The sequence below is a fragment of the Pseudochaenichthys georgianus genome, chromosome 17 (assembly GCF_902827115.2).
Source record: "Pseudochaenichthys georgianus chromosome 17, fPseGeo1.2, whole genome shotgun sequence".
NCBI classification, from domain to species: Eukaryota; Metazoa; Chordata; class Actinopteri; order Perciformes; family Channichthyidae; genus Pseudochaenichthys; species Pseudochaenichthys georgianus.
Window position 1 is genome coordinate 20,074,530 of NC_047519.1, and position 14,929 is coordinate 20,089,458.

At 44.4% G+C, this 14,929-nt stretch overlaps 1 protein-coding gene across 1 annotated transcript; it reads left to right on the plus strand.

The window, feature by feature from the left end:
* Nucleotides 1-9,247: 9,247 nt before the first annotated feature.
* metap1d (methionyl aminopeptidase type 1D (mitochondrial)) lies at nucleotides 9,248-14,203 on the plus strand. Its single transcript, XM_034104617.1, has 10 exons — nucleotides 9,248-9,319; nucleotides 10,506-10,666; nucleotides 10,793-10,942; nucleotides 11,025-11,173; nucleotides 11,669-11,711; nucleotides 11,805-11,968; nucleotides 12,431-12,528; nucleotides 12,819-12,866; nucleotides 12,955-13,033; nucleotides 13,620-14,203. Exons 1-10 carry the CDS (start codon nucleotides 9,277-9,279, stop codon nucleotides 13,714-13,716), a joined length of 1,032 nt encoding a protein of 343 aa, XP_033960508.1. The 5' UTR covers nucleotides 9,248-9,276; the 3' UTR covers nucleotides 13,717-14,203.
* Nucleotides 14,204-14,929: the final 726 nt, after the last annotated feature.

Genomic DNA, 14,929 nt, shown 5'->3' on the forward strand with positions numbered 1-14,929 from the left:
GCATTATGAAGGTCCATGGGACGCCCTGCCCGTAGAAGCCTGACGGCAAGGGGTCCGCTGTGTCCGCAATGAAGGTCTATGGGACGCCCTGCCCGTAGAAAATGACGGGAAAGGGGTACCCTGTACGTAATATAGCGACGGGGAGGGGCCCTGACCGTCCATCAACATGTGACGGGATGGGACTAGGCTTGTTTGAGACAAGCAAAACCTGCGCAGACCTGCGCAGTTGCGATCAACGTCTTGCTAGTGAGTTGCATGATGGTTAGTCATTAGAGGCTTCTCAATACTCAAATTTCCCCTCCTCGACTCCCCTCCTCGACTCCCCTCCTCGAGACTTAGACCCGCCCACAGGAGATGCGAGCGGAGGACCGAGGAGGGGAACCGAGGAGAGAGGAGGGGAAGTAGCAGACGTTTAAAGAAATGAGAACTCCTCTCCTCTGAGCGGTCATATTAAAGCGACGTCCGTTCATTATGACGTGGCAACAGCTGTCGAGTGTTTTGTCATATTTTATAATCTCTGTTAGATCAGCTGAACATTGTTCCCCCACATATTTTATTTGAATTCATTGAGAGTGCGGTATAATGAGACAACAGGCTACAGATGCGGACACACACAAATATATTTATATAAATATATACAATTTAAAGTATGAGAGCACTCTCATAATAACGTAACACAGTCAGAGACTGGATATACGCCCCCCCCCCCCCCTCTCTCTGGTCGCTGAAATGGGGAATTGAAATTACGGGCCAAAAGTTGTATTTGCAAGTATTAAAAGTAAGGACATCAAACCAACTGAGACCCGTCTGTCCGCGGCATCTGCGCACTGTACAACACACACCTACACACTGTACAACACACACACCTACACACTGTACAACACACGCACCTACACACTGTACAACACACACCTACACACTGTACAACACACACCTACACACTGTACAACACACACCTACATACTGTACCACACACACCTACAGCTGCTAAAGCATAATCAGGCTACAGCCGTTGTGTATTTTATTATGTGAAGCACTAAATGGTTTTAGAAAAATATGGACTCTTTGTAGATATCTACTAAACTAAAGCAAATAAAGAGAGTAGGCCTGTTATACTGAGTGATATATATTTTACACACTGCTCTGCTTTCTGCAGGACCTCACAGCTGTTCTCACTGTAAACATCGCGTTGCGATGAGAGCAGGTTCTCAAATAATATCCAGGGGATGCATGCAGAGCTGTCATTGGCTGAGATAAGTCCGGCCGTGCGTCACGCCTCCACCGTTCCCGGAAATGCATCCGCGGAGGAGCCGTGGAGGAACCATCAGTGTATCCTCGGTTATAGCTCCTCCAGAGAGCCTCCTCGATGCTCGATCCTCGGTCCTCGGTGTGCATTTAGAGAAATGAGACGTCCTTCAAAATGGCGCGCTGAAATTCATTTCCGGGTCACTACCGGAGGACCGAGGAGTCGAGGAGTCGAGGAGGGGAAATTTGAGTATTGAGAAGCCTCTATTTTGTCCGACTTGCTCTGGAGGCTCGCCCACATGAGACTTTGAAATCTCGTGGGACAAAGACGCCCGCAGCCTTGAGAGCGAGGCGAGGCGAGTTGGCACAGTAGGCTTGTTTGAGACACATTGCGGCTCGCCTCGAAAGTAGACGAGAGTAGCCGATCGCAGCCGGGGGAGGTGTCAAAATGCTCGTCTTAAGTCGGACAGCTCGGACTCAGAGTCGGCTTGACTGGCTGGGTTTGCAATGGCGGAAATTGCGTTGGCGTTTTTCGTTGCAGATGAAGTGGATGCAATAGAAATCCCACATGTATTGTATGGAGAATGACATGATCTAAAGGGACTGTGATTGAGAGAAAATTAAATATTTGTTTACAATAAACATGAATATGTCATTTGTTTGATTTGCATTAAAAGACAATACCATTTTTGATTTAAATGATAGATTACCTTGTGCATTTGTTGCAGCCCTTGCTTGCTGCATAAGTGCAGCTGCTAAACTGTTATCTGAAAAATAATTTACATAATTTAAAATCATATCCAGATTGTTGGAATGCAATTTAGTTGTTTACTCACCATTTTGTAGTCTTTGGGAAATGTCTTGTGAGACTCTTACAGTGATGTCTCCTGTCCATCACGCAGTGTAAGCACCACAAATTCCATTTTACCCACTGTAGACAAAGGTGATCACTATTGCTTTATATAGGTTTGTTAATTCAGTCATGATGAGGAACCACACCAGTGACTGGGTTCCATAATTAGAAATGCTCCTCCCTTTTAATGTTTGCAAAACTGATAGGTGGACAGGCTACAAATGATCAGTCCCTTCAGATCCGCACACATGAAGCTTCATGAGCATGAATTGAACAGACCTGCTGCTGTGTTAATTCTTTAGCTGCCACTTTAAGCTTTATGATGTGTACAACATGGATGTAATTTGATTTAATCTTGCCATTTTAAATGATGTATTCAATAAATAAGGTCATCACTAAGCCACCAGGGTGGGAGGAGGGGGTCAGGAGGACGGGACTGAACTGACCGCCCCAGGGGCAAGGCAGAGGACCAGGAAGGGGTCTCGGGCGGACGGCCCGGGGGCAAGGCAGAGGACCAGGAAGGGGTCTCGGGCGGACGGCATGGGGGTAAGGCAGAGTCCAAAAAGGGGGATTCGGGCGGACGGCCCGGGGGCAAGGCAGAGGACCAGGAAGGGGTCTCGGGCGGACGGCCCGGGGGTAAGGCGGAGTCCAAAATGGGGGACTCGGGCGGACGGCCCGGGGGCAAGACAGAGTCCAAGGTGGGGACCATGGAGGGGCGAAGGCAGCAGCAGGAAGAGTCAGGGGGCCGGGCCCGAGGGCGAAGACCAGACAGCTCCGCAGGCCGGGCAGGAAGGCGCTGACGGGACAGTGCCGGACGCCGGGCAGGACCCGGTGTCGGAGCTGGTGGGACAGGCCTCGGCAGGATCCCCCACGGAAGAGGACCAGGACACGGGATTGGCAGGACCCCCGGCAGGAGAGCAGTCGGCGGGGCTTCCAACAGCACAGGACAAAGGGTTGGCAGGACCCCCGGCAGGAGAGCAGACGGCGGGACCCCCAACGGGACAGGACAAAGGGTTGGCAGGACCCCCGGCAGGAGAGTAGTCGGCGGGGCCTCCAACGGCACAGGACTAAGAGTTGGCAGGACCCCCGGCAGGAGAGGAGTCGGTGGGGCCTCCAACGGCACAGGACAAAGGGTTGGCAGGACCCCCGGCAGGAGAGTAGTCGGCGGGACCTCCAACGAAACAGGACAAGGAGCTGGCAGGACCCCCGGCAGGAGAGTAGACGGCGGGACCCCCAACGGGACAGGACAAAGGGTTGGCAGGACCCCCGACAGGAGAGTAGTCGGCGGGGCCTCCAACGGCACAGGACTAAGAGTTAGCAGGACCCCCGGGAGGAGAGTAGGCGGCGGGACCTCCAACGGGACAGGACACAGGGTTGGCAGGACCCCCGGCAGGAGAGCAGTCGGCGGGACCTCCAACGGCACAGGACATGGGGTTGGCAGGACCCCCGGCAGAAGAGTAGTCTGCGGGACCTCCAACGGCACAGGACCTGGGGTTGGCAAGACCCCCGGCAGAAGAGTAGTCTGCGGGACCTCCAACAGCACTTCAGTAGGGACTTTAGATGGGACTAGAGAAGGGACTTTAGATGGGACTAGAGAAGGGACTAGAGAAGGGACTAGGAAAGTGACCTGAGGAGGGACTAGGGAAGGGACTAGAGAAGGGACTACAGAAGGGACCAGAGGAGGAACTAGAGAACGAAACTCGAGAGGAGACGCGAGAGGGGAACTAGAGAGGGGACTTGAGGAGGGACTAAAGGAGGGAACTGGAGAGGGGTCTCCAGAGGGGACTAGAGGAGAGACTAGAGGAGGGACTAGAGAAGGGAACTTGAGAGGGGACTCGAGAGGCGAACTAGAGAGGGGACTCGAGGAGGGACCAGTGGAGGGACTAAAGGAGGGAACTGGAGAGGGGACTCCAGAGGGGACTAGAGGAGGGACTAGAGGAGGGACTTGAGAGGTAGCTTGAGAGGGAACTGGAGGGGTGACTTGAAAGGAGACTCGAGAGGGGACTCGAGAGGAGACTCGAGAGGGAACTGGAGTGGTGACTTGAGAGAGTTGGTTCGCCAACAGAACACGGGGGGCTGGAGTCGGCCGGTATGCTGACTGGACTCGTGGAGCTGGCGTCGGCTGGAGAGCCAGCAGGAGACGAGGTGCCGGAGTCGGCCGGTATGCTGACAGGACTCGGGGAGCTGGCGTCGCTGGAGAGCCAGCAGGAGACGAGGTGCTGGAGTCGGCCGGTATGCTGACAGGACTCGGGGAGCTGGCGTCGGCTGGAGAGCCAGCAGGAGACGAGGTGCTGGAGTCGGCCGGTACGCCGACAGGACACGGGGAGCTGGCGTCGGCCGGAGACGAGGGGCTGGAGTCGAAACCATGGCTGTTGGGGCCAGGACTGAGGCTGGAACCATGGCTGCAGGGGCCGGCACTGGAGCCGGAACCATGGCTGTTGGGGCTCGGGCTGCTAGCCTGGCCTTGCGACGACTCCTCTTAGCAGCCGCCTGAATACTCCGTGGACCTCCATAAGCCAGACGAGTTCCGGAATACGACTCCTGGACAGGAGCAGGAACTGGGGCAGAAGCACGGGTTGACTTCAGGCGGAACCCACCAAGGCGTATGGTGCCAGATTGGGAATTGGGAGACATGGAGCTAGCATGCCTAGGGCTAGCAGGCCGGGAATCACATGCTTGAAGGAAGTCCAAAATCCAGTCAGGTAAGAACTCAACGAAACATGGTTTCTCTGCTGCCAACCAGAGCGCCTCTACCAGAGCGGCCCTCTTCTGCCGAACACTGGACGCTCCCTTCCACCAATCGAAGCAGCAAGCCAGATAGAAGGTTAAATGCTGCAATTCAACCTCCCATGGATCATCTGCTGGGTCCATTTGTGGTCGGGTTGTAATGTTACGGTGTGTGAAGCAGGTAGGACCCACATGCAGATTTACGTGAAATTCCTTTATTTCAAGGCTATAAGGACAATGACAGAACAGAACACTCACCGTGGACAAGCCAATACACAAGACAACCCGACAAAGAGAGACAGAAAACACACAACTTAAATACACCCAGAACTAATCACATAAACACGAGACAGGTGAGGAGGGAGGAGAAAACACATAGGTACCAGGTGAACACAATTGCGTAATCAGAGAGGGAAACCGACAGAAAGCAAACAGGCAGGAAACGGGGGTGAACACTTTACAAAATAAAATAGGAAACCCAAAGACGTAAAACGGACACAAAACAACAACAAACTTTTGCCAGCCAATTGGAGAGCTTCATCAGCAGCACGTGGTAAAAACCACCAATGAGCGCTCAGCTCGAGATACCAGCGAGCCGTTTCCCATCAAGCATTTAGCTTCCGCAGCTCGTGGAGAGCAACTGTGCCAACTCGCCTCGCCTCACTCTCAAGGCTGCGGGCGTCTTTGTCCCGCGATATTTCAAAGTCTCATGTGGGCGGGCCTCCAGAGCAAGTCGGACAAAATGACTAACCATCATGCAACGCACTAGCAAGACGTTGATCGCAACTGCGCAGGTCTGCGCAGGTCTTGCTTGTCTCAAACAAGCCTAGTTGCTCTCCACGAGCTGCGGAAGCGAAATGCTTGATGGGAAACGGCTCACTGGTATCTCGAGCTGAGCGCTCATTGGTGGTTTTTACCACGTGCTGCTGATGAAACTCTCCCATTGGCTGGCAAAAGTTTGTTGTTGTTTTGTGTCCGTTTTACGTCGCCACATCCATTCCCATTTTTCATCATTGTTCCACAATGTTTATCATCATGAAATTAATATCTATATATTTTATACTATACTGCTTACCGTTTTCATACTTTATATATCTTAGCATATTCATACACACTGTTCATACTGCTCTCAGGCTGATATCTAGTGTATTAATACCCACTGTTCATACTGCTCTCAGGCTGATATCTAGTGTATTCATACCCCACTGTGTATTCATCATTCAATTCATTCTATATGTTATTCTGTAGATTGTGTACATTACTTTCCACTTCACTGCTTGTTGCACCTGGTTAGAAGCTAAACTGCATTTCGTTATCTCAGTACCTGTAATATGTGCAATAACAATAAAGTTTCTCTTTAAGTTAAACCAAATCATTAAAATAAAATCTATTGTAATGTAATGATTTGGTTTAACCTTATTTATTGAATACATCATTTAAAATGGCAAGATTAAATCAAATTACATCCATGTTGTACACGTCATAAAGCTTAAAGTGGCAGCTAAAGAATTAACACAGCAGCAGGTCTGTTCAATTCATGCTCATGAAGCTTCATGTGTGCGGATCTGAAGGGACTGATCATTTGTAGCCTGTCCACCTATCAGTTTTGCAAACATTAAGAGGGAGGAGCATTTCTAATTATGGAACCCAGTCACTGGTGTGGTTCCTCATCATGACTGAATTAACAAACCTATATAAAGCAATAGTGATCACCTTTGTCTACAGTGGGTAAAATGGAATTTGTGGTGCTTACACTGCGTGATGGACAGGAGACATCACTGTAAGAGTCTCACAAGACATTTCCCAAAGACTACAAAATGGTGAGTAAACAACTAAATTGCATTCCAACAATCTGGATATGATTTTAAATTATGTAAATTATTTTTCAGATAACAGTTTAGCAGCTGCACTTATGCAGCAAGCAAGGGCTGCAACAAATGCACAAGGTAATCTATCATTTAAATCAAAAATGGTATTGTCTTTTAATGCAAATCAAACAAATGACATATTCATGTTTATTGTAAACACATATTTAATTTTCTCTCAATCACAGTCCCTTTAGATCATGTCATTCTCCATACAATACATGTGGGATTTCTATTGCATCCACTTCATCTGCAACGAAAAAACGCCAACGCAATTTCCGCCATTGCAAACCCAGCCAGTCAAGCCGACTCCGAGTCCGAGCTGTCCGACTTAAGACGAGCATTTTGACACCTCCCCCGGCTGCGATCGGCTACTCTCGTCTACTTTCGAGGCGAGCCGCAATGTGTCTCAAACAAGCCTACTGAGAACGTGTTGCGCGTGCACACACACACACACACACACACACACACACACACACACACACACACACACACACACACACACACACACACACACACACACACACACACACACACACACACACACACACACACACACACACACACACACACACACACTAGACATTTGAACTCAAGACAGTATCCAAAAAATACATCATATAATTTTAGTTAATATTTTACCTCAGAAACACGTTTTCGCTGATATCTGATATATTCAAACGTGGCTCCTTTTTTTCTCAGCGATCTTACCATCTAACTGCGCATGTGCCGAGTGAGTGTCATCACTCTAGTCTAGCTTGTTTGTGATTGGAGATATTGAAGGTGTTACAACCAGAGCCCTCTCTAGGGCTCTGGTTGTAACAACCGACCCGTGTTGCAACTGTCCCTGGGGGGTATACTGCGAAGCAGGATTTTCGCTTAGCCGGCTAAATTCAGGGGAAACTCCGGCTTTCCGGTCATCCGAAGCTGGTTCTCTTTTTAGCAGGCTAGATCTCCATGGTAATATATGCTAAGCAGCTAACCTGGTCGGGACCAGGTTAGGTTGCAGGCTAAGAGCTCAACTCAGTGAAAGCACTGCCTGCTGACCAATCAGAGCTCAGTGTGCGGAGTTTAAAGCGATCAAGTCATATTACAGGAGAAAGGAAATACAGAAAAGCTGCCGTCGCAGGAAAGACGGCCGGCAAAAATCACCGACTGTGTGAACGTGAACATTAATAGAATATCACCTCCATCTTCAGAGCAATCTGACTATTATAACATTAGCGTTAAGAAAGCTTACTTAAATATCGGCCACAACATAAGTAACCGGATCAGAGTACATTAAGTACAGTCCGCGGCATATCACTTCATAATGTATCACATATCTCCTTATCTGAGTCAGCTGAGCCGTATCTGGCCGTGCAACACTCACAGTGTCACATACTGTATGCAGAAGTATTATTTTAAGCAACACATTAAGTTGACGAAACACTCGAGACAAATGTAATTAAAGTCAGATCGTGTCTTAGACGGGGCAGTGATATCATAAACCTGTTAATGTACGCATTCAAACACTTTTTCTTTTTCCAGCTGTATTCACCTTGCAGGTGCAGCTATGTGGCTTTTATCCTGGATAAAGTGTTTAAGTCATGGATGTTTAAAGTTTAACTTCTTCATTTTTGACTAGTATTAAAGTTCACTTTTCATTCAGGAAGTATGACGCTGCGCTGTCAGTACGCTTCTCCATGTTTGTGATTGGTCGAATGCTCCAAATACCACCCCTTTCATGTGAACGTGCACCTAACTAGATAGGACACGGCTGGCTTGAGCGATCCACTTGATAACCAGCGTCGTAGTACCGTTTAGCGAGAGCGTGTATGTTTTGGATTAGGCCAACCGGCTAACTCAAACATATCCAGGTTAGGTTGAACCAGGTTCGTAGTATAGGCCCCTGGTCTCCCCTACTCGTATGGACATTTTGAAATCATCTGGAACAAATTGAAACAAAGTTATAATAATAATAATTAAACATTTTATTTTTGAGGTGCCTTTCAAGGCACTCAAGGTCGCCTTACAATAAATAAAAGTAATACTCAACAGGATATAAAAGAGTAATGGGGGGCAGCAGATGTCAGTCTTTGCATTAGACACTTTATTGTCACTTAACACATACAACCAAATTACGTTTGGTGATTTTCAACAACAATCAGCAACAAACATGATGAAAACAAGGCAATAAAAGAAAAACAAGCAGAGAAAAAACATAAAAAAACATTGCACATCATTTTTAGATTGGGAGTGTTTTTCTAAACTGTATTGGTTAAAAATAATGATGTGTTAAACACACGTAGGGAAATCATCACATACATTTAAAATTGAACAAAAAAGGAGGAAAAAAAGCCATACAAGAAACAACACAGGTTAGAATTTAAATGATATAGCTACAAGTTTTTTTATATATATATATATATATATATATACATGTTAAAAATCATAAGAAAGAAAACAAGTCTGTGGAAAATTAATAATGCATGACATGGATGGCGCAAGAGAGAACCCTGGTAGTATCATAGATGTATAAGAACGGTAGTATCCGGTGTGCGTCACATGACTTCCGTACCACGTGACCACCATCAATAAAAATCCATGGCGGCGCACTGTTCTGCACGATTAGCAACAAGAGCGGCAGGTACTGAGCTAAATAATCACTGTCCATACTCTATAGACAGCTAACATCAGCGGCTGCTTGGACCACATGTGTCCTCGCGTTAGTCATAGATAAAGTACTTCTTTAACAAACACATTAGAACATGACAGCAGCTCTAATATTGTGTCAAAGAGGGGCGGTGTTTTAACTACTGTTAGCTTGCTAGCTAACTTATCGTTACGTCAAGAACCCGTGTATCCCGACTGGGCAAGGGGTCAGAATATTAGAAACACCCCTTATTATCATGCAGTACAACACACACACACACACACACACACCACACACACACACACACACACACACACACACACACACACACACACACACACACACACACACACACACACACACACACACACACACGCGCGCACACACGCACAGAGTAAGACCTCTGTGTTAAAATACATTACACTTCTTCGTTAAATAGTTGTTTTGACTGCATTACAGTGTACAGGAGTACCTTATACATTGGCCACAAAGTGTATGTTGCATATTATTTTACCCGCGCAAGTGAACTGGATGTTTACCATGATATTTACCCTTTTACCTCCAAGTTTCCATTGCACTGAGCAAAGTGTAAACTATAGCTTTATTATTACTCCCAATAACAACCATCACTAATTTGCTGGAATAATAACCACTGGCCCAAGTTTCTTTTACAAAAAGTAAATACATTAGGGTGAACAAGGTCTTACTTGTTAAAGCATATAATGTGCACAGCAAAACATATCAAACAATTACCGTTGCAAGATTGTCATTATCTACTCAATATTATCTATCACTTACAGTGAAACGTATGCAAACATGTACAATACAACCACGCAGCGTGTGGTCTTCATGTAATGTCAGTAGCCCTGACTTGTCATCACATATTTTATTTTATTCTATGAGGAGGATAACATATAACAAAGTTTCTTCTGCTGCACTCAAACTGAGTTTACCTTGTCGGTCAATGTCCAGGACATCCCATGTACTTACATATTTGAGGATGTTCTCATCAGATATGGTTGACCACACATTGTCACTGTTGTTTAATTGATTAAAAAACATTTGTGAAGGTGGTTCCCAGCCCCATCATAACATTTCTACTTCTACCATTTATTTTTGCAGAAAAGCTTTGTGAAAGAGAACCCGTATATCTTCACTGTGTTGCTTTCCTTTTTTCCAGGCTTGGGTGGTTTTCTGCAGAGAGCTTGCCGTTTAAGAAGCTCTGGCCCCCCCACAGCCCTACTGTGTCAGCAACATCGGCACCTCTTCTGGAGGAAGTGGAAAAGTTCTCAAAATGTAGTTCGCCCAGCTACTGTTCGGCCTGCCTATGCAGTACCTAAGGTACGGCACCTCGTGATTTTCTAAGTCAGCTCAACAGCTTCATATTGTAATTTGGTGTGTATTTCTAAATAATGACTCCTTTAATTTCCCCACCCTTTGTACTCTGTTTTCCCTCCCTGACTGTAGCACATTGTGCAGCCTGGCTATGTAACCAGTGGGATTGTCCCAGAATGGCCAGACTACCTAGAAATCAAAGACCCAGAGCAGATCGACGGCCTCGCCAGAGCGTGTCAGTTAGCCAGACACGTACTGCTACTAGCTGGTTGCAGCTTGAGGGTAAGCACCTTATAACTACAGGGGGCGTTTATGACTCTATAACATCAAAAACAATGTTCCAATTTTGATCTGTGACTTCCAGGTAGGTATGACAACAGATGATATAGACTTCATTGTGCACCAAGAGACTATCAAGCACAACGCCTACCCATCCCCTCTGAGATACGGGGGTTTTCCCAAGTCAGTCTGTACGTCTGTGAACAACGTGATCTGCCACGGGATACCTGACAGGTAACAGCACAGTGAATCACAACCTTCAGATGAGGGGTGTCCAAACCTTTTCATGCTCAGGGCATCATGGAGGAAAAATGTTTGTCCTTTGCCATGAGCCTTTTTATTTAAGAGACTATCATAATAAGTGAGTAGGGATTTATACTTCATTTTGATACATTCAGCAAGCTGAATATACTGTAAATTATTCTCGAGTCACATACATTAAGGTATTAATGACACACATTATTTAAATAAACAGAACAATATTTGTATTAAAGATTCTAAAATGTTTAATGTTATGTGAATTTGAAAATGATTTTTCATCTCAAGAGTAGAACACATTCAAATTAATTTTGGCAACTAATAAAAAAAAGATTTATGTTATATTATAAGCTGAGGTACTATTGTGACGGCCAATATCAATTATTATAATGCAAATGTGGTACAAAATTAAGAATGTGAGACATTTTCTGTGTTTGCACCGTTAATTTTTTATATGGTTGTGTCCTGCAGTCGGGAACTTGAGGACGGAGATATCATCAACGTTGATGTCACTGTGAGTTGATGCCTTAACAGACACACAATCAAACTCAAAGACATTACTGCAAACGTTACCAGAACATCACTGACTTCTGCCTGCTTCTTACAGGTGTATCTAGATGGTTACCATGGTGACACCTCAGAGACCTTCTTGATTGGCCAGGTCGACGAGGTCGGGCAGCGATTGGTGGAAACTGCCAGGCGCTGCCGAGACGAAGCCATCGCTGCCTGCATGCCCGGTGCACAGCTCTGTGTTATAGGAAACACTATCAGGTAACAACAACTAAATCAAATCATATCCTTTAAGAAAGATAAACTAAACTGAAACTATATTAGGTGATTCAAATCAATACAAATTGAAATAAATTCATTTAGGTTTTAACATTCCAGGAGAGGGCGCTATGCCGCAATATTTAAAAATGTATGAATCCTTGTTTTTTCTTGTAGAATAACTACCAAGATCATGATTTAATGTGAAAGGGTTGTTGATTACCAAATTAAAAGATTTGGAAATGAAAGCCATTCCTACACAGTTCTCTAACCATGTATTCTGTAGCTACATACTTCTTAAACATTATACCTGGCCCTTCGAAAAAACAACTATGACTAAACTAAACCTTTCTGAAAAGCTGAAACTAAACTGAAATGAGCTCTAAAAACAAAGAAATCCAGACTAAAATGAATGACATTCATTGTTTTTAATATGCCAGCTGATATTTTTTGTTCTTGTTGCAGTGAAATTGCGCTGGCCAGTGGCTTCCGTGTGTGCCCTTATTTCATTGGTCATGGAATAGGTTCCTACTTTCATTGCCATCCTGAGATTTGGCACCATGGTGAGTTTGAATAACCCTTGAGATGTTATCACATGTGTGCATGCATACTCTGACTTAGTCAATAGGCTTTGGGATTGTATGGGTTCCTTTAAATGTTGTATGTACTGTCTGGAGAAAATGTATATGGAATACTGTAAAAGTCTGTACATCTCATACAACTTGTCTAGTTTGTACTCTAGGATATTAAAAAGCTGAAATGGGAACAATAGAAATTAATCTGGAAACCATACCAATGTTGCCGAAAGTAATTCTTAATCATTTAAGAGAATCATCTTTTTGTTTATTTTCAGCAAACGACAATGATATGGTCATGGATGAAGGGATGTCTTTCACAATAGGCAAGTTACTTTATTTATTTTATTTTTGTTTCAACATTAAGATACCACTGTGTATAAACGTGGTATTAACACCTCTGTTTCTTTTTAGAGCCCATACTGATGGAGGGCTCTTCAGAGTTCAGGATCCTGAGGGACAAGTGGACCGCAGTGTCTACAGACAATAAAAGGTACATGGTCACAACTAGTTATATTTTGGCTCTGTGTTTTAGCAAAAAAAAGTTTCCTGACCAAAATGTTTCCAAGCTAGCATCATTATAGCACATACAAGTCTAAAAACTAGAACTGCTTAAGACAATACACAATCTATCACAACTTCAACTTATGGAGAAAGACTGGGATATTCCACCTTGGTAATTGTTGTCATGTAACTCTTATTCTTATTTATTAGTACATTGGATTAATGTTTAATTTATTCAATAAAATAAATAATTGTGTTTTCATTGTTAAGAACTCAACAAGCAATATGTTGTATTTTAGCAGTAAACTCAATTCAGCAGAAAGGAAGATCTGAACACACTCTTATCATTATTACATTACACAAGTATTATTGTTATCATGACATTCAAGGTATTTCGTTTTTTCTTATGTGATGCAGACGTACATAAAACAAAGACAAATATTTTTGACATTACAGTTTTTTTCTGTATTTGACCAAATTAACCAACTTATCTCAAGTTTCATACTCTTACACAGATCAAATTGTTCTTCTTAAAGCTAACACATGTTGTGTTTTCTTAACTGACATTCATGCAGGTCGGCTCAGTTTGAGCATACGGTGGTCATCACATCTGACGGGGTGGATATTCTCACCAAACTGCCAGAAGAGAGGAATCTAGAATTGAATAAATGAGACTGCTCACGCCAACAAGTTAGAAATCTATTTACCTCGAAAAAAGCGAGACAGTTACCGTCTCTACCTGTAAAATGTATAAAAAATATATTTTTTATTATTTTGCTTATATTTATTAACTAGGGGCAACACATACAGTATCTGTATTTTCAGTTATACTGAGTTGTTTTTCCCCCATAGATTGTAGCGTATACAGAGAAAAAGCAGTTGCTGGTGCATCGTGTAACTGTAGTAGAGATCTATGCATGTCCTGAGTGTTAGTGCTGTCACTTTAAGAAACCCCAATGTCAGTCTGTTCTTTTGCTAACCCATCAGCAGCTGACCAGCTGATACATTGGACAATGGAAGTTGATAATGATTTGTGACAATTTGGAGGGACTTTTAAATGGAAACAACCCGAGTAATGCCTTGGTATTTTAGAGTATCAAGGTCCTTAATCCAAATTCTCCCATCCACTTAAGAAATAAAAGACTTGCCATCAACCAAACACTGTATTATGTTCTCTCTGTTTTACCTTTTATGCATTAACTTAGCTGTTTCATTATATTATCTGTAACTGTCTCTCATAATTATGGTCTAAATGTTTCATAGTCTTCTCTACACTGCAATGCATTTAATCCAGTTATAGAAAACCAAATATTTTTTTGTGTCTAATATCGAAATTATGTTTCAAACATCTGACAACCAATATTTATGTAATTTTAGAATACAATATTCTCTATTTCATAAAAATACAAATCCCCACACAAATGACATCAGCAATAACAGTGGGGAATTAACTCAGTTGTAGGCTTATAAGCATACTTGCCAACCTTGAGACCTCAGAAATCGGGAGCATTTCAAAACCACCGCGGGGGATGGGGGGGAATCGCCGTAGCTGTATTAGATTAACATTAACATGCTAGTTATAAGTGCACTACCTTGCGACCTGTAGCACCATCCTTGATGGAGCATATGTGTGGGCTGGACCTGTATTTTACAGGAAAGGAGTGAGCAGAGGGTAGAGTTGTCGATTCTTGTTCTGTTTTATGTGACTATCTTCCTCACCCTCTTAGACTTTCAGTTGCGCGCGCTACTAAAGAGACGTGCTACCATGGAAACCAAACAATGGTGTACCTGTATTAAAGTCACAGTGGAAACAGTCCTGAGTAAATCTGATTTTGTCAGAAATCGGGAGAAATGCGGGAGAAATATGACCCCGGGAGGAAACCGG

What these genes read in the sequence shown, in the direction of transcription:
- metap1d (XM_034104617.1), top strand. Translation starts at nt 9,277, where the DNA reads ATGGCGGCGCACTGTTCTGCACGATTAGCAACAAGAGCGGCAG. An exon ending in TGCCACGGGATACCTGACAG is followed by an intron (nt 11,174 to 11,668) that starts GTAACAGCACAG and finishes TGTGTCCTGCAG; the next exon opens with TCGGGAACTTGAGGACGGAG. An exon ending in GTTATAGGAAACACTATCAG is followed by an intron (nt 11,969 to 12,430) that starts GTAACAACAACT and finishes TTCTTGTTGCAG; the next exon opens with TGAAATTGCGCTGGCCAGTG.